This window comes from Chrysochloris asiatica, unplaced genomic scaffold, assembly GCF_000296735.1.
Source record: "Chrysochloris asiatica unplaced genomic scaffold, ChrAsi1.0 scaffold00011, whole genome shotgun sequence".
In the NCBI taxonomy this organism is placed as follows: domain Eukaryota; kingdom Metazoa; phylum Chordata; class Mammalia; order Afrosoricida; family Chrysochloridae; genus Chrysochloris; species Chrysochloris asiatica.
The window spans coordinates 37,582,631-37,601,697 of record NW_006408529.1 but is presented as its reverse complement, the minus strand read 5'-3'; the positions used below and the strand labels follow the sequence as shown (position 1 = coordinate 37,601,697).

The 19,067-nt window shown below is 38.0% G+C and overlaps 1 protein-coding gene across 1 annotated transcript in view; it reads left to right on the top strand.

Moving 5' to 3' along the window:
- Positions 1-7,315: 7,315 nt before the first annotated feature.
- Positions 7,316-19,067, top strand: part of PURG (purine-rich element binding protein G) — a 38,889-nt gene continuing 27,137 nt past the window's right edge. The window contains exon 1 of the mRNA XM_006834498.1: positions 7,316-8,653. Within this exon, the coding sequence (XP_006834561.1) occupies positions 7,790-8,653 (864 nt within the window). The 5' untranslated portion in view covers positions 7,316-7,789. The remainder of the gene's footprint in view (positions 8,654-19,067) is intronic.

The following is a 19,067-nucleotide window of genomic DNA, read 5'->3' as shown; positions in this document are numbered from 1 at the left end:
AACCAATGCTTACTTTCCCCTAATGCATATTCCTTCTCTGGGGAAATGTGTGTCAACACTGAAAGTTACATGCGATGATTTATAAAGGTAAATGGACCAAAATGTCCATTGGTAACACCAACCAAGTAAAGTACCCTGCATGGACTCTCAGCTGTCTTTGTTTCTGCACTGTATTCACATTTGTGAAAACACACTCATCCTGTAACAACAATACCACAGAACTGTTATTACACTGTTTAAATCAGTACCCTCTAAGTACTGATATAATTAGTTTTAATGAAAGATGGTATCTTCACGGTATGGACTGAAAATGCATTTCTTTGGTACATGAAATTAGGGACATGTTTCTATTTATCTTAAATAAATTAAGGTATAACCTTTATCCCGCTACAAAACTTCTTTGGTAAATTCACCAAAAAAAATCATTGAAGGTTATGAGAAACATAACTGAATGAAGCCTTTACCTAGACTTGTTTCCCAGGCTCTCAAGGACCAATAAATTCACAAATATAAAACACAATTTTTTTTTTTTGGGGGGGGGGGATGTAAAGTGTTTCTAGCTTTTAATTATGACAGCAAGGTTATAAAACAGCCAGAAAATCCCAAATTACAATCTGCATTATTGGGAGTGCAGTTGTTTCATATAATTAAGCAATGAAATGCAACCCATTAAGTCCTCAGTTCGAGCCCAGCAGTTGCTACATGGAAGAAAAGCAAGGCTTTCTGCTCCTGGAAAGAATTTCAGCCTCAGAAACCCTATATGAGGTTACTATGAGTCGGAACTGATTCCACAGCACTTAACAACAACATATCAGACAATGTTCCGCTGCTATTAATGAGGCTAACCATTAAGAAGTGATCTGCCCCTTCTTTTTCCTAGTCTGTCTTAGTCTGGAAGCTCCGCTGAAACCTGACCACCATGGGTGACCCTGCTGGTATTTTAAATGCTGGTGTCACAGGTTCCAGCATCACAGCAAGGCACAAACCACCACAGTTCAACAACATGATAGATGAGTGGTGGAAATAATAATACACATGCTGTTGTTGTTGATGCTGTTAAGTGCCGTCGAGTCAGTTCCGATCTATAGTGACCCCATATAGGATTTCCGAGGAGCAGCTGGTGAGCTTGTACTGTCGACTTTACGGTTCAAACCGACTCCGCAGTCCAGCGCATTAACCTACAGAAAATAAAATTGTTTACTCAGTCTTTTTCTTTGTTAATCCTTTATCTTAAATCCATTACAAAAATAAACAAAAGGAAGTAGTACTGAAACTTCATAACTTCATAAGCAAAGTTTTCAAAACATTTTTGTAATCAAAATAGTGCTTCAATCACAATTTATCAGAAATGTATAACTTCAATAAATGGGAGTAAGTAAACTTTAGTATGAAAAGGTTTACACTGGGTTGAAATTCAGCATTGCCTGATGGAACGAAAATGCATACATTTCACAATCAGATCAGTTTATATGTAGTAAGAAAAGATAAAAGATAAAAAGGGAGACCAATTGGAAAATAAATGACAAAATACACAATTCTATATAAACACCCATAAATTTACCCAAAGAAATCTTTCCTAAGAACTTCAAATACAGTCTCCTCAGATAGGGGATATTTATATAATGTGAATGCTATTGTTGTTGTTAAGTGCCGTCAAGTCCGTTCCAACTCACAGTGATCCTGTATAGGGTTTCCGAGGAGCAGCTACTGAGCTTGAACCACCGACCTTGGCTTTCAAACAGACATTAACCCACAGCACCACAAAAACTGCAATTTTGTGACTGTGTACTCTCGAGAAGAAAATAAGTTACCTTCCAATCCAATGATCTTTTCCACTGTATTTTATAGTGTCTCGGATTTATGAATGAACAGCAAAGTAGATCAGGCGCCATTAAGTGATGAGTGGCTCTGTGGGTTAATGTGCTGAACTGCAAGGTCAATTTGAACCTCAAGGTCAGTGGTTCAAGCTCACCAGCAACTCCTCGGAAACCCTGTACAGAGTTACTATGAGTCAGAACCAACTCCACAGAACATAACAACCACCAAAGCTGGGATTGGTTAGTTTTGCCCTTCGGCTAGGTTTAAAAGAAGCAGCAGAGCTAGAAGATCCCAGGACCACCAAGAAGGAAAAGCATGAGTGGAGAGGGGCAAGGGGCAACAGCAGTCAACAGCAGAGGCAGTGGCATGGAGAGACAGCACAGCTTTTGACTCTAGGCCCATGGAACGAGGAATGCTGAGTGGAGTCCTGGTGTAATGCTGTGGGTTAATGTGCTGGACTACAAAGTCGGTTTCAGCCGCAAGGTCAGTTGTTCAGGCTAGCCAGTCGCTCCTTGGAAACCCTATGCAGGGTTTCTATGGGTCAGAACCAACTGGGCAGCACTTAACAACAACAACAGGTTGGTGGCCTGTTTTGACTTCCACTTCAAAATCAGTCTTGGGCTGATTTTGAGTTTGATTCTGTTTCCCCCTTGTTAAGTCAGAGGAATCAGACATGATTTCCATGTGGTTTTTATACCTACCTTGTTTTCAACTACAAAAACATTTTGGCAAAGAAAAGAAGTCCATGAAGGGCTTACAGAACACCTACATGTTACAATATAACAACATGTAACTCAACAACCTAACTTTTCAAGTGCTTGATATAAATCAAGTTCATGGAATCTGAGTAGGGTGTTAACAGCTCATCACCCTCACTATGATCATCACTACTTATAGCTACCTGTATCAACATGCTACATTTCATTCCTCCTCTCCTTGCCCCGGGGGTCACAATCTTCAATGTATAATATCCCTTTGAGGGGGACAGGGCCTCTCAGATTTCTGAAATACTCTGCTCAAGTCACTTACATCTATGAGGATGTCATGCCATTTCCAACAACTGAATCCCTCTATAATCTCAATTCCAAGTATCCCACTCTTCAAGCAACCCCTACTATTTTTCAAGCTAAAGGAGCTCTGGTAGCGTAGTGGTTACAAATCAGGCTGTGAACCGCAAGGATTGCAGTTCGAAACTACCAGCTGTTCCGCGGGAGAAAGATGAGGCGTTCTGCTCCCATAAAGATTTACAGCCTCGGAAACCCTGTACAGGGTCGCTATGAGTTGGAACCGACTCCATAGCACACAACAACAATACCCCCTTTAGAAGTTTAATATCAACAATCTTTTGAACCAGTGGAATTTAAAATCGAATTATCCTACTATCTTTTCACTCTCCTTAACCCTGAATAATCCTTACTTTTCTCCATAAACCAGTTTCCTGGTGTGGCACTGTGTGTCAATGCGTTAGACTGCAAGGTCAGTTTGAACTGCCAAGTCAGTGGTTCAAGCTCACCAGTTGCTCCTTGGAATTTCTATACAGGGTGGCTTTGCATCAGAACAGATTCAATGGCACTTAACAACCACAACAACAATCACTTCCTTTTATATACTCCCTTAACTTTTCTTGCTTCTCTGATTTTACTATTCTTTTCTGGAAAAACTCTAACCCTGAATTAAATACATTATCTACCTACTTTGTGCCTGCATTTGTGCAGCAAAATGAATGCAGAACCAAAGCAAACTCACTGCCATGGAGTCAATTCAAACTCATAGAGACCCAACAGGATAGAGTAGAACTGCTCCATTGGGTTTCCGAGGCTGTAAATCTTTATGGAGCAGACTGCTTCATCTTTCTCCCGTAGAGCAGCTGGGGGATTCAAACTGTTCAACTTTCTGTTACCAGCCCAATGCTTAACCTACTGTGCCACCAAGGCTCTTTAAATGAACTCAGCAGGTCAAAATTAACTGGTTTCATTTTAAACTTGTGACCACCAAACTCAAGTCCTACTACATTTCCCTAACCCATTCAATATCCTACCCTCCTGTAATAATTATGCATTCCTTCTCTTCTCTACTTAAACCTATCATACCACCTCCCCAATGCTCTCTGCTGATGATTTTACTTAAAATTTTACAACTTCAGATTTTACTTAAAAAATAGAAACAATCAGAAAACAACTTCCACAAGCTCCTGTACTGACATTTATTCACATTATTGCATGTGTCCACCTACTCTACCTTTCCTTCTTTAACTATGGATTAACTAGTTAGGAGGACTAGATTCACTACTCTTTCATATACTCAAGGACATTGCTCTAGCAATTTTTTCAATTTTTCTGTATTACCCATTTTTGCCTCTGACTAATCTACAAAAAAATTACAAGAATAATTTCTCCCATATTTTAAAAAACAACTCAACTTCTAGCTAACTACCCCAGTTCTTGTTCTACCCTTTAAGCAAAACTCTTCAAAACAGAATTCTTAATGTTTCCACTTCCATTCTTTCATTTCTCTTGAACCAGTAGTAACCACTACACTCCAAAAAAGGGGCTCTTGTCAAGGTTACCAATGGCCTTCCTGGTGCCAAATCCTAGAGCCAATCTGCACTCCAAATCTGACTCAATATGTGAGCAACATACGACACCATTAATTATAACCTTTTTGAAACACTTTATTAGGCTTCTGTGACATGCTCTCTCTCTCTTCACTCTTCATCTACAACAGTAAATCCTTTCCCAATATTTTGTGTATGTCCTTTCCCTGACAAATTTCTCTAATAGCATCCCATCTCCTTCAGAGTGAAAGCCTACAAGGGCCTATTCCATAATCTGTGCCTTGCCTTTTTCACTCAAATTTCATCTACTTCTTCTTTTTTTTTTTTTTTTTCACTCCAATCTCACTCTGCTCTAGCTCTCTTTGGCATCCCTGGTTGTTTCTTTGATTACATCACACGTGGTCTCACAGGGTCTTTGCACTCACTTCCTTCAGTTTTTACTCAAAAATTAAGTTCTCAGTAAAGTCTTCTCTAACCATTGTTGTTGTTACATGCCTTTAAGTTGGTTCTGACTCATAGTGACCCTGTATTTGGTTTTTCAAGGAGTGGCTTGTAGATTTGAACCACAGATCTTGTGGTTAGCAGTCTAGTAGTTATCCTACAGCACCACACCAGGGCTCTAACCATATTGCTATTGTGGTGTGTAACATTACAGCTCCTCATCCCCACCCCAGAGTCCTGGTGTGGTGCTGCAGGTTAATGCACTGGACTACAAAGTCAGTTTGAATTACAAGGTTGGGGGTTCAAATTTACCAGCCACTCCTCGGAAACCCTACACAAGGTCACTATGATTCAGAACCCACCCTTAACAACAACAATGCAGTAAGACCTCCAACCTCCAAATAAATTAACATAACAAACTACACAAAAACTGAAGAACTCTGACTTAAAGATTCCTAAATTAGTATCTCGGAGTCCTGGTGTGGCACTGTTGGTTAATGCACTGAACTTCAAAGTCTATTTGAACCTCAATGTTGGTAGTTCGAGCTCACCAGCCGCTCCTTAGAAACCCTATACAAGGTTGCTATGGGTTGGAACCAAATTGATGGCACTTAACAACAACAAATTACTACCTTAAGAATTTTATCTTCTTCAAAAGGTTGTAATATTTTTACACACTCAAACCCATCCAGAAAACTACACAGCCGCAGTCAATTGAAAATTCATTAAGGAGTGAATGATTTGAATTCATGAAACCCAAGAAACAAGTTAATTTTCCCTGGTTTTATTGTATAAATATGGAATAGCTCTATTTCTGCAAAATTAAAAGGCTGTGTCCAAAGGACAGACACCTACAGGTACATAAAAGGCAAGCAGCTGGACAAGCTAAGGACAGAAGGAGAGAGGAAAACACAATTTTTTGACTGGAGGGGAGCTTTGAAAAGGTCTGTAGTAGGTTCATTTTCAAGCAATCTTCCACACACAGCCCAGAGGTCTGCTCCATGGGAATGAGCACCTTGTGTCTGAAAAGCCGGGCAATGTTCTAACCTAGACTGACTCTGTTCTAGAATGAAAACACACCTTCTGCAACAGTAAAATCAAAGAGATTTATTAAAAATCCAAATATAGTCCGGACGGTTAAAACGACCAACTCAGAGTGAAGATGGCAGCTCCACAAGGCAATAAAGCAGGAACCATTTTTATACAGTTCTTATAGCAGAAACAAATGCTACAAAATTATGATTGGCTAAGAATATAGGAAGTTGAAGGCGGGCTATCTGAGAGCAAGGATTTAGCAGGGACTGGTGGACAGCATATATGTAGGATTACCCGATTGGCTAAGGGTACATAATTGCAAAGTACATGCTTTTTAGTTGATTACAAGCTGGTCTCAGGACATACGTTTCTGGGAGCATAAGATTAAAACTGCTTTCTCAAGCATTTCGATTCTTAGGAGTCCACTGTAAAGCAGATTCATTGATAATATTGCCCTTTAAGATCCTTCGGGCAAAGGCTACTACAACCTGCATCTGTCTGACCTTAAAGGAAAACCCGCTGGCAACAGATTATGATATCCTGCATCTGCCTGGCCACAGAGGAAAAAATACTTCCTTAGGATATATAGTCAAGTCAGCACAAGTGTTAAAGAAAAACTGCTGTTAGAAAAGGCACCTTTAAAATTCAACAAACTCATGTCAAGACATGGCAATAGCGTTAAGGCTTGGTTTTTTTTCAGGCTGCCCTATGTACACACACACAAGTACCTCCGATTTTGTATTCTTAGGTAATACTCAAGATCTGGAATTGGGAGAAGAAGGGTTGCGGAAGACACGTTACCCTAAGAAGAGTCGGTTCAATGGGTCTTTTCCTTCAGATGGATAACTGTGGCGTTCAAGACAGCAGGGCCTGGAACTGAGGAATCCAAGCCATACGTCAATTAAACAAACTTAACTCCCGCGCTGCAGAAGCCACGCCAGAGCGTCACTGGCGCACTAAATACGCATCAACACTCAGAGACGGTCATTCTACACTGCTCCCTCAGGCCTCGGCTCCACCCCCAGGTCATCCACTAGTCATGCGCGCAGTGCTTCAGCCCGCCCACCACAATCCAACCAGTACCAGCCCTCTATACGCGGGCACATATACGCAAAGACTCTACGGTGCCGCTGAGCACTTCGGGAATTGTAGTCTCTGTGCGGGTGCCTGTGGGCCGCCACAGTCCTACATCCCCACGGAATCTGGAAATGCCAGAACACTGCCCCAACCCTGGTCCTTATTCCCATCTTCACACCTGTCCTGTCACCGCACACTCACTGTCCATCCCCAAGCGTCAGGGCCCACTACGAGGGAGAACGCAGATCCCTTCTTCCTTCAGCTGGCTGTGCTAGGGGAGGCGGGGTCCACTGCCCGCCCCCTCCCGCGCCTCCCTCTCCACCTCTCCCTCCCCTTCTCGGCGGGTGTCTGGCCGGGCCGGTGCCCGAGTAGAGGCGGCCCCCGCTACGGGCGATGCCCCTGCCCGGCTGCTCCGGCGGGGGGCAGTGCGAGCGGCTGGGGAGAAGGCGGGGGGCGGTGGCTGCGGCGGTTGCAGCAGAGGGGCCGAGAGCTGGCGGCGGCGGTGGTCGTGAAGGGCATCGGCGGCGATGGTGATGGCAGAGCTGATGTGAGTGTCTCCTGGCCGGGAACCCCGGAGCTGCCGAGCCCGAGGCAGGCGGCGTGCGGGAGCGGGCGGCCGGGGCGCGGAGGGATGCGGTGTGCGCGGGGCAGAGCCAGAGACGCCGCCCGCCGCCTCCCTTCAGGCTGAGGCAGGAGCCTGGCGCTGCGGCGCCGCCTTGCGAACCGGGCCCGTCGTGGGGGTCCCGGGCGGCGGCGGCGGCAGCGGCAGCGGCGGCGGGGACAGCACAGGCCGAGGGGCGTCTGTGATTGTTCTCAACACCCCTCCCCCTACCCCGTGTGTCTGTTTGTCACTTGCAGCTGAAGATGGAAAGAGCCAGGCGAAGGGGAGGCGGCGGAGGCCGTGGCCGCGGAGGCAAGAATGTAGGGGGCTCTGGCCTAAGCAAAAGTAGACTCTATCCCCAGGCCCAGCACTCCCATTACCCCCACTACGCGGCTTCAGCCACCCCTAATCAATCTGGAGGCGCAGCCGAAATCCAGGAGCTAGCCTCCAAGCGAGTGGACATCCAGAAAAAGAGGTTTTACCTAGACGTGAAGCAAAGCTCCCGGGGCCGGTTTCTAAAGATAGCCGAAGTCTGGATTGGGAGAGGTCGGCAGGACAACATCAGAAAGAGTAAACTGACTCTCTCCCTGTCGGTGGCAGCGGAGCTGAAGGACTGTCTAGGGGACTTCATCGAGCACTACGCCCACTTGGGCCTGAAAGGCCACAGGCAGGAGCATAGCCACAGCAAAGAGCAAGGCTCCAGGAGAAGACAGAAGCACGCAGCACCTTCCCCACCAGTCTCGGTGGGGTCCGAAGAACATCCTCACAGTGTCCTCAAAACGGACTATATAGAAAGGGACAATAGGAAATACTATCTAGACCTAAAGGAAAATCAGCGAGGTCGCTTCCTAAGGATTAGACAAACCATGATGCGAGGAACTGGCATGATAGGTTATTTTGGCCACAATTTGGGCCAGGAACAGACCATTGTCCTTCCAGCACAAGGAATGATTGAGTTTCGTGATGCCTTGGTTCAACTAATTGAAGACTATGGCGAAGGCGACATAGAAGAACGAAGAGGTGGAGACGATGACCCAGTTGAACTCCCAGAAGGGACTTCTTTCAGAGTGGACAATAAAAGGTTCTACTTTGATGTGGGCTCTAATAAGTATGGCATTTTCCTGAAGGTAAGTGAGGTGAGGCCACCTTACCGTAATACTATTACTGTTCCATTCAAAGCATGGACAAGGTTTGGGGAAAATTTTATCAAGTACGAAGAAGAGATGAGGAAAATTTGCAACAGCCATAAAGAAAAGAGAATGGATGGCAGAAGGGCCAGTGGTGAAGAACAAGAATCCCTCGACTAGAGTGAATTTGAACTCCATCAGGCAAAATTTTAAATCATAAATTGGCTAGAAGTACTGATCCATAATCATTTGAAGAAGTTTTTCCTCTTTTTTTGTCCCTTGGTTATTAGTAATACCTCCAGGGTTTGTACTTCAAGGAGTCTGATTTTCATGTTATGTTATACATAGATCACTCTAATTCTTATGGGAATTTCAACCTTCCCAGAGCTAAATAGTTTAGCAGCTTCAACTGCTCCAGACTATTGAAGTATGCAAATCAGCACAAAATGTGACATTCTGACCTTCTAAATACAGTAAGATATTTAATAATGTAAAGTAATGTAAGATTTACATTGCACTAGGACATAATCCTGAGAAAAGATACATACTTAGTATTGGAAGTGTGAATTTCAATTTCACAAGTTCCCAAAAAAGAATTCCATTCTTTATTGAAAACTGCTAAGCTTAACTGTAGGACAGTTACCACAGAAACAGAAATTAACCTTAAGCATCATATCAATATGTTTATTTATAAAACTGAAAGTAGAAATATCTTAATTGTCCATTGGATAACTGAATATTAAACAGTACTATAAAATTATCAAACTTACTAGCTAATTAAACCTTAAAAATAGTGTTGCCATATTTCTTAAGAGTTACTATAATATTCTATAATTTCTAATTTTGTGGTAATCCTACAGTTTATAATTGTCATATCAAAGCCATGGGACAGTTTTAATTGGTCATTACTAGTTACAAGTCCGCCTTCACCTTTGCTTATTGTACCTTAAATTTTTACTATAACATCCCAAAGTTTCAGGAATTACTTTTACGTCACTGCTAAATAGGAAGCTTCATCCTATGACTTTGCTATGGAAATTTTGGTGTCTTCATTTTTGTGCAAACTTGGAAGTTGTGAGAGTTTTTATTCCAGAGCGTGTCATGGACTCAAGGTGTTAAAAGTTTCTTCTTTGTGACTGTTTTAGAGGGGTTGGTGCACCAGTGAATTGATAAAAACATGCATCTATAAAAATACATTTTAGTAGTATTTTTGCAATTGTTACCCTTAAAACCACATCTACATTTCCAGAATAAACCTGATTTTAAGTAGGTGTTTTAATTCCAGGGGGAAAAATTTTTTTTTTCTTTAAAAATATCTAGAAGACAAATTTTTGGTCTATGAAAAATACTGTTTGAAGTTTGGTTATAAATATTTGAAAGGAAAATTCAGGCATTTTCCAAGGTGCTCTTTCTAATATGTAAAGAGGTTTACTTTACATAACACTCACCAATTTACCTTTTCAGGAAGTGCCACAGCAATTTTTCAACACCTAAGCAATTTTTTTAAACAAGTGGATATACTTGTATGTATACCAACCCACCTTGTGTTAATGGAATGAAATTTCATCTGTTGACCTACATTTTATTCTGAATGAAAAGTAATTGTCTTTTATCTCAGCTTCATTCATCTCCTATACAGTAAGTCCCTATTATCATTTTGGAAGGTGTCCTGGTGGCGCAGTGGTTAAGGCACTCCGCTGCAACACCACAAGACGCTCCTTAAGAAAAAGATGTGACAGTCTGCTTCTGTAAAGGTATAGAGCCTGGGAAACTATATAGGGCAATTCTAGTTCTACTCTGCCCTAAAAGGCCCTAGGAGTCGGAATCTACTTGATGACATTGGGTTTGATTTTATGGGTTCTCATGTTTAATAGCCAGGCACTGATTTCAACCCCCCAAATATAGCTATCATTGATCAGAGTTGGCTACATGGACTAAGATCAGAATGTAGCTTTTCTTGCTTGTCTGCTAACCAAATAGGTCAGCAGTTCAAACCTACCAGCAGCTCCATGAGAAAAGATGTGGCAGTCTGTTTCCCATTAAGATTGAAAACCAAACCAAACTCATTGCCATTAAGTCTATTCTGACTCACCCCGACCCTATAGGAAAGAATAGAAATGCCCCGTAGGGTTTCCAAGGCTGTCTTTTTTACAGCCAAGGGAGAAGGATGAGGCATTCTACTTTGATAAAGTCTGGAAACCCTATGGAACAATTTTACTCTGTCCTATAGGGTCCCTATGAATTAGAATCAACTTGACGGCAATGCATTTATGGGTTAAATAATTCAAAATTGTTTTAACAATATCTTTCCTCCAGAGGTTTATTCCTAAATACATTTAAATAAGATCAATTTTTAAAAGCCCATATGGTATGAATTAAGAAAATTAACTTCGTTGGTTTATGTTACATAAGAACAATCAGTAATCCTAACTGCTGGTGTTGGAGTAGATTGTATTTCACATTTCTTCACATAGTATGAAGGAATCTCATCAGTTCATTGTAATTGTGGACCATCTGGATCACTATGGAACAACTGAAGGTTAAAAGACAATGTTAGTACTAGAGTTAATAGCACATGGTGGGTGTTGAGACTCTAAAAATAGCAAGGATTTTTAAGCAGTCCCAACTGTAAAATAACTATGTAGGCTTGCTTTAAAAAAAAAAACAAAAACAGTCATTTTGGGTATATGAAGGAGTGGTGTGCACTTGAATTACTGTACTACTGAATGTTATTGCTACCCATCATAGTGCCTACTAACAACATCAGACTGTCAGATTTTGGCAAACTGGAACTATGATTATTCCAGTATTTGATTGTTCCTACCATTATTCCTATAATTGTATACTCTTTCTTAAAACCTTCCTTTCTAAAATATTTGTAATCATTAGGTTTCAATGATTTCTTTTGGGGTTTTTAGTCTGAAAAGACTTGAGTGTGTGATATATATATATGCATATGTGTGTACACACACACGTCATTGTTGTTAGGTATTGTGGAGTCAGTTATAACTCTTGTACAACAAAACACTGCCCAGTCATGCACCATCCTCACAATCATTGCTGTGTTTAAGCCCATTGTCACAACCACTGTGTCAATCCATCTCATTGAGGATCATGTATACACGTATATACTATGTCAGACTTAAAGATAGCTATCTTTAATTTGTTGTATATAAATACTTAATTTTTCATTGATTATTTAAGTAAACAATTAGTCAAATAGCCAAATTTTCTACCTTATATGTATACTTCAAAAATTTTACCATCTCAAAGCTGCAGATTGAATAGATGCATATAGACCAGGAACTGAATATACTCTAAAATCAGTAAGCCATCTACCAGTTTTTTTCTTTCGTTTTCCATAGTTCATGTATTATTCATTGAAAAAAAAATGAGACGATGCTATGATTTTTTGATACTTAAAATTCCCAAGAATTCATTAGCCATAATCTAATAAATAAGATCCAGTTCAAAATGCTGGTATTAGGACATGCAATGCCATGTATCTTATAAAATAAGCTACTGTTCTTATCTGTGCAATATACATTTTATTTATTGTCATTTGTAACATATTGAAGCTGCAAGTGTACATGATATTCTTCAAAGTGATAGGATCCCTGCCTTGATGATGTTAAACTCTTAAGGCTACTGTATGTTAGAAGTAAAAAGATGAGCATTAAAGTTAGTAACCAAAATTACTAGTTCACTGTATAATTCTAAAACACTGATGATGTTTGCACATAATAGTCCATGCATAATGTGGTACAGACTCAAAACTTTAACGATATAAGCTAATAGTATAAAATTTGGAAACGGGTTCCTTGTAATAGTTGGCAGTATGCTCCTAGCAATTACAAGCAGCACTAATCTGTTGCTTATATGCAAAAGATGCAATGTATTATAAAAGTATTAAAGTTCTGCCACATTTTATAATTTTTCTTGTTAAACCCCCAAACTGCCATGTCCCTTAAACTTGAGTCAAACACAAGCTTATTTGCACTAAAGAGCATGGCCAAAAAATAAATGACAGGGTGGAAAAGCTAGTTGGAACCTCTTGAAGTAATTGGTTCTAATGTGAGAATTTCACATTTGTCTATTTGAAAGCTATATGGTCCAGGCAGACAATCTGTCAGTTCACTAATTTAATAATGCACTTTACCTTTTGTATATAACAGATGTACATTTATGCCACTTGACAGGTGGGATGTGTTTCAGTAACTATGTAGTTAGAAACTATAGATTGATCTCTTGCATGCGTGTTTGTATTGGAACTGTTGTAGTAACAGGATTCCATTAAATTGGTGTAATGGAGAAGGGTACAAGATGCATTTGGAATAAATTCCAGTACGTTTAACAAAAACTTAACAGTAGAGTTCAGATGTGTACTCTTAAAGAACTAGAATCAATAAAAAAAAAACATTTCTAGCCAGATTAGCATTGCAGTTGAGACTATATATATAGTTGAGACTCCCAGGAACACCCTGAAAGTTAATTTTGGGAATTTGTTCAGAGAAAAATTTTAATGACTCCATTTCATGATTGTGTATTTAAGTAATAAATGAAAAGATAAGATGTGATACTATACTGGAAATAAAAGTATGGTCAGCTGATAAGGCCTTATTAAGAAAATACCCAGACTACAGAAATAAAGTATCAAGTTAAAGAAATGGAAAGAGCTTAAGAACAATTGCTAAAATAAATATATTATTTCAAAATTACAGACATACTGACCTTCACCAACTGAAAAGGGTTTGGGGGATTTAGTGTATCCTTCAATCCTAAAAACTTCCCAAGATGTACATTTGAAAACTACGTAATTGTTGTTTAATAGGGTGTACATTAAGAAACACTGTGTACTAATAACAGTTCATCAAAAGTGTGCTATATTTACTGCAATCATTTTATATTTGTGGATAAGAATACATTATATATACTCATGTTACTTTAATATAGTCATGTATTTATATTGTAATTTTACAAAGATTTTCAGTAAAATAAACATTTATCTGAGCTGCATAATTTGAAGAGGATGAGATTGGAATACACCCTCAGATAACTCCTTTTTAATTAGCAGCTTCCATTGAAAGCTAAAATATGCACTGTCATTTCTTTAAACTTTGCTTTCTAATTTAATTTTTAAATGAACAGGACTTTATTTAAAATTTTTACGTTATTTTCTGAGAATATATGTGGGATAATTTTTTTTCCTGTTTATTTCTAAATGTCTTCAGTTGGAACTACTCATGAAGCTAGATTCTGATCTTTATATACATATAGGGACTTTTGCTTAGTCACCGTGTATTTGGAAATCTGTTTTTACCAAAATACCAAATGTCTTTGGCAGGATAAAATCTAAAGTAAACCACAAAGAAAAGTTAAATTGATCCTATGCCTACAGAATAAACTGGTGTAACAGTTATCACTGCCAAACAAGAGTCTTAAAATCCCAAGTTTCCTTAAAGATTTCTTGAATTTCATAGAGAAATGGTGACTTATGGCTAGCCCATCAGAGAAGCAGAAAGATTTTGGTATACTTTCTCAATCCATAATCCACAGGGAGGTATAAGGAAACAAATTTTTATTCCAATCTAATGTCTTGTGGATTTTTAGATTATAGCTATTGTTATAAAGCAAATAAACCTATATTTATGTAAGTGAATCATAGAAAAACAAAAATAATGTGGTACTGTATTTTCTTGTGTAATGTCAAAAATCACTTTTTTCTTAATTTGACATGGTTTCTTAAATTATTTTAATTCGTTTTTTAAACGCTATGTGTAGCAAAAACATGAACATAGTACAAAAGTTTAAAGCTACAATTAGATGGAGAGTGAAAAATAACAACTGATGTTTCCAATATCTTGTGTATCCTTCTAGAAGTACTCTGCATATAAAAACGTGTATATACATATATTCTTTTTAAAATACAAATGAAAACATACTCTATTCTACCTACACTGTCCTATACCTGATAGTATCAATTTTAGAGCTTGAATTTTAAGTGAATTTTTTTTTTCCTTAGACGTCGAATTCTCTAGTTGACATATTTAATTTGAACTATATTATTAAGGAATCATCAAGGACATTTTAAATAAATTACATTTCTATTTACATAAAGTACAAATATGTGTTAATTTTTAAATACATCAATATTTAGTTTCTCCTACTGTCCCTTTCTTCTCCCAAATTCTCCTTTCTCTCTGTTCTCTTCTCGTCATCAAAAAACTATTGGTCTTTTTACAGAAATAATACAGTTTAGGAGAGACAAAGATATAAGATAATTTAACCAAGTGTTATTTATTTTAAATGAACTGTGTTCTCTGATGAAACATATTTAAAAGCTTTAACAAGTTAACACCTTTAATTATGGGGGTTTTGTTTTTATTTTTGTTTTGTTTTTCTAATTCTGTTACCATTATATTTATCCAAAGACCTTGCCTTTATAAAAGCAAATGAGTGCTAAATCTATAGTGAAAGTTTATGTTATGTGTATATTGCAATCATTTGGTTTATTAACATGAAGCTGGTATCTTTATGATGAGAAAGGTATATAGTTAGTTAATGAGTAATTCATTTAGCAACGTAGTTAAATCTAAATCTAGGCAAAGTGATTACACTAGTCCTGATTGTTTAAAGCACTGATCCCCCAATTAAGAACCCAGAATCTCTCTGAGTCCCTAGAACCAGAAGGTACTATGATGATTTTTGGTAAAAGCAAAACATTAGGAAAAAGGAAGCTTCAAGTACAACAAAGCCAGTTTGCTTCCCCTGCTATTTACTACTCAGAATAATAAATAGAATTGTTTTTAAATTATAATCATTACTTAAACTATAAGCAAAACTGCCTTAAATAGTTCCCAAACAACAAAAAAAAATCATAATTCTCTTTTCATTCCAGTCAAGAGTGGTTTTTAATATCACTTTTTAATTATCACCAAGAAAAACAATTCTCTGAAAACATGGAAGTTCCATACTTCAACCTTGAAAGATACTATAATTATATTACCTAAGATAAACTTATATTACTCAGATAAACACTGGGCTGCTAACCTCCAGGTAAGTGGTTCAAACCTACCAGCTGCTTTGTGGAAACTGTGTACAGGGTTGTTATGAGTTGGACTCTCTGGCACTTAACAACAACAACAAATTTTAAATTAGGAACCCTAGTGGTGCAGAGATTAAGGACAGCTGTTGAACCCAGCAGCCTCTCTGCAGGAGAAAGATGTGTCAGTCAGTTTCTAAAAAGATTTACAGCCTTGAGAACCCACCCTATGGGGCTGTTCAGTACTGTCTTGCAGAGTCGTTGTACAGAGTCCGAATCTGTTCAACAGTAGTAGGTTTGGTTTAGGTTTAATTAAAAATTAACCGGCATCAAAGACCCAGTACTATTAGAAATATCTTAAATAGCATGTAGGTTGAGGAAGATTTTTTTAATGGAATGGCATCTGTAAACTTTATGAAAATGTTATAAAGATATGAAAATCAGAAGTGATTTAAACTTTAGAATAATATCTAAAAACTTGACAGAATTTCTGTTTGTGAAGTGAGTGAGGTGGTGTAGAAGAGAAAAACCTCTTAAACATATATTATAAAAGCATAGAAGAGATACTGTTTAAACTTAAAATGACTTTGTATAGTCTCCTATTGAAAGAGTGGGTCAAAAACAAGGTAAATTTACCTTCCTTCAGAAATTGAGTTTTACTCAAATTTAGGATACAAAGAGTTGGTAATTTTGCATCCATAATCAAGGAATTTCCCATATTGGTACTTTCTGGTAAATTATATTCTTTTTCCTCTTTCAAATATCACTTGTGAAAATTACTCATTTATGTTGAGACCAGTGGTGTCCAGCAGTAAATAAAAACTTATTAATAATGAACTGGTATTGCTACAATGAAGTTACTTTGCAATATGCATATAAAGAAAATAACTCATTTAAATTGGAATATATAGTTTCTTTTAATGTTGTTGACTTATTTCTAAGATTGAAGAGCAGTTGTCTGCCATCTCATTTCACTACTTTATCATGGTTTCTGCAACAGTTATTCTATTCAGAGTTTATTGTTCCTGGTAAATAATGGGGTAAAAGAAAGGGGAAATAATCTCTTTGTAATAAATGTGTTTATAGAACTTAACAGAGTTGCCCAAAGTGTAGGATTAAGAAAAAAGGCATTAGTTTGTTTTAGTCTCTATCAAAATATAAATCTAATTATTGTATTTGATATGATTAGTCAGAATTCCTCTTATATGAGACTGCTATATTCAGAAATATTTCATACTGTTAGAGAAATGGTTCTGTGTGATAATACGCTTCAGTTTTTTTGTGGGTTTTGTTTTTTTTTTGGCAGTGTAGTGGTTACAAGTTGGGCTGCTAACCTCAAAGTTCGAAACTACCAGCCGTCCCACAGGAGAAAGATGAGGCTTTATGCTCCTGTGAAGATTTACAGCTTCAGAAACGCTATTCAGGGTTACTATGAGTCCAAACCGACTCCACGGCATACCATCACTACCAGTGTAGGCTCAGTAAGTTTGTTGTCTAGAGGTAGCAAATAGAGAATAGGAAAGGGAAAAAAGTAGTAGGTGATTATTTTTTTCTTGTAATGAAAAAAATTAATGTAACAGAAAGAAAAGCAGTAAGTCCGTTTCAAAACAATCTCTGCTTAGTCTTTAAAAGAGAATTTGAGAAAGAATGTTGTTGTTAGGTGTTACTGAGTCAGTTCCTACTCATAACGAATCTTTGTACAATACAATAATAAAATACTGCCCAGGCCTGTGCCATTCTTAGAATTTTTGTTACGTTTGAGCCCATTGTTGCAGTCAGAGTGCCAATCCATCATGTTGGGGGTCTTCCTCTTTTTTGCTTACCCTCCACTTTACCAAGAATCATGTTCTCCAGGGACTGGCCCCTCCTGATAATATGTCCAAAGTACAAGAGATGAAGTCTTCCAAGACAGGTTTGTTTGTTCTTTTGGCATTACCTTCAGTATTCTTCTCCAACACCATGAAAAAGATTAATAAGACCTAAGTCTGCCAATGCATGGCCTTACCCTGAGCGAGTCATCTAACTCTGCAGTATGATTTCTTCACTTAAAAAATGAACAAATTGTGATAGGAGCTGAGTTTCCTTCCTATTCTAAAATTTTTTTTTCTATATAACAACATAAGCGTGAAGGAAAAATAGATGGGAGAATACCACAAATGGAAAGTGTGAACAAAACATTCTCTGTATGTGTTAAAAACAACTATAATAAAGTAGCAACCTATGATGATACCCAAAGGAGCAATGCAAAAATGTTTATTGTTAACATGGTATGTATCTCTTTAGCCACACAAAATATAGTTTTGTTTGTCATCCTTATTAAAACCAAATTATACACTAAATATATAACTGCTCTTTGCTTTAAGTTTTTAAAGACGTATTTTTCTTACCTGTATGATGTCTCATTTAATTTCAACATGTTCTGTAATCATTTCTTATATTCTACATGACAGAGACATTTTAGAAATCAACATGCCTTCCTGAAATGTCATTTTTTCCTGAAATAAATCACATTTCTCAGTAATATAGTCCCTGAGAATTAAGTACTACCTTTCACCCTTTCTTTCTTGAACCTACTGAACATTCTATGTTATAAATAATCATGTTTAGTAAAGAAAAGCCGGAAGAACAGAGATTTATGAGTAATACGAAGAAGGGGCTTCAAAAAGTTCATAGAAAAAAATGAAATTAAAAGGAAAATTTTTCCACAAACTTTTTTGTAACCCCTTGTATGGTTCTGCTTTAGAGGACCTATAGCTAGTAAGATTTGTTAGAATTTTTTGTCTTTTAAACCTCGAAAAACTGCAAAGCACATGGGGAAGAAAAACAAGTCATTTATTTAGGCACTCGGATCCACTGTGCAGCACCACCACCACTGCCAATAGAATTGTTTTTTAAGCGGTTTGCTTTTAAATTTTTTTAAAAAAAAATTTTTTTTTTACTTTTTTCAGTAAATTGAGTGAAGGTTTACAGACAATATCACATTTTTTAAAAGTATAATACCAACTCTTTCTGTTGGTACCTGTTTGCTTATCAAAGATGATGTGTTAAGAGTTGTTATTCTTACTTGTCATCATGGCAGCCCTGTGTGTGCAGAGTAGAACTGCTCCATGGGATTTTCAAGGCCATGATCTTTCAAAAGCAGATTTGTCAGGAGCATCTGCATGAGTTCAAACCATCAACCTTTCGGCTTCTAGTGGAGTGCTTAACCACTTGTGCCATTATATTTTGAAGTGTATATGCACATGTGTATTTTATAATTTAAAAATATTTGCATACATAATATCCATTGCAGAAAACATTCCTTATAACCAAAAAAAATTGGAGGGCCTGGTTGTGGTTTGCACTAGCCATTTGGTTAGTTTTCAATAAATT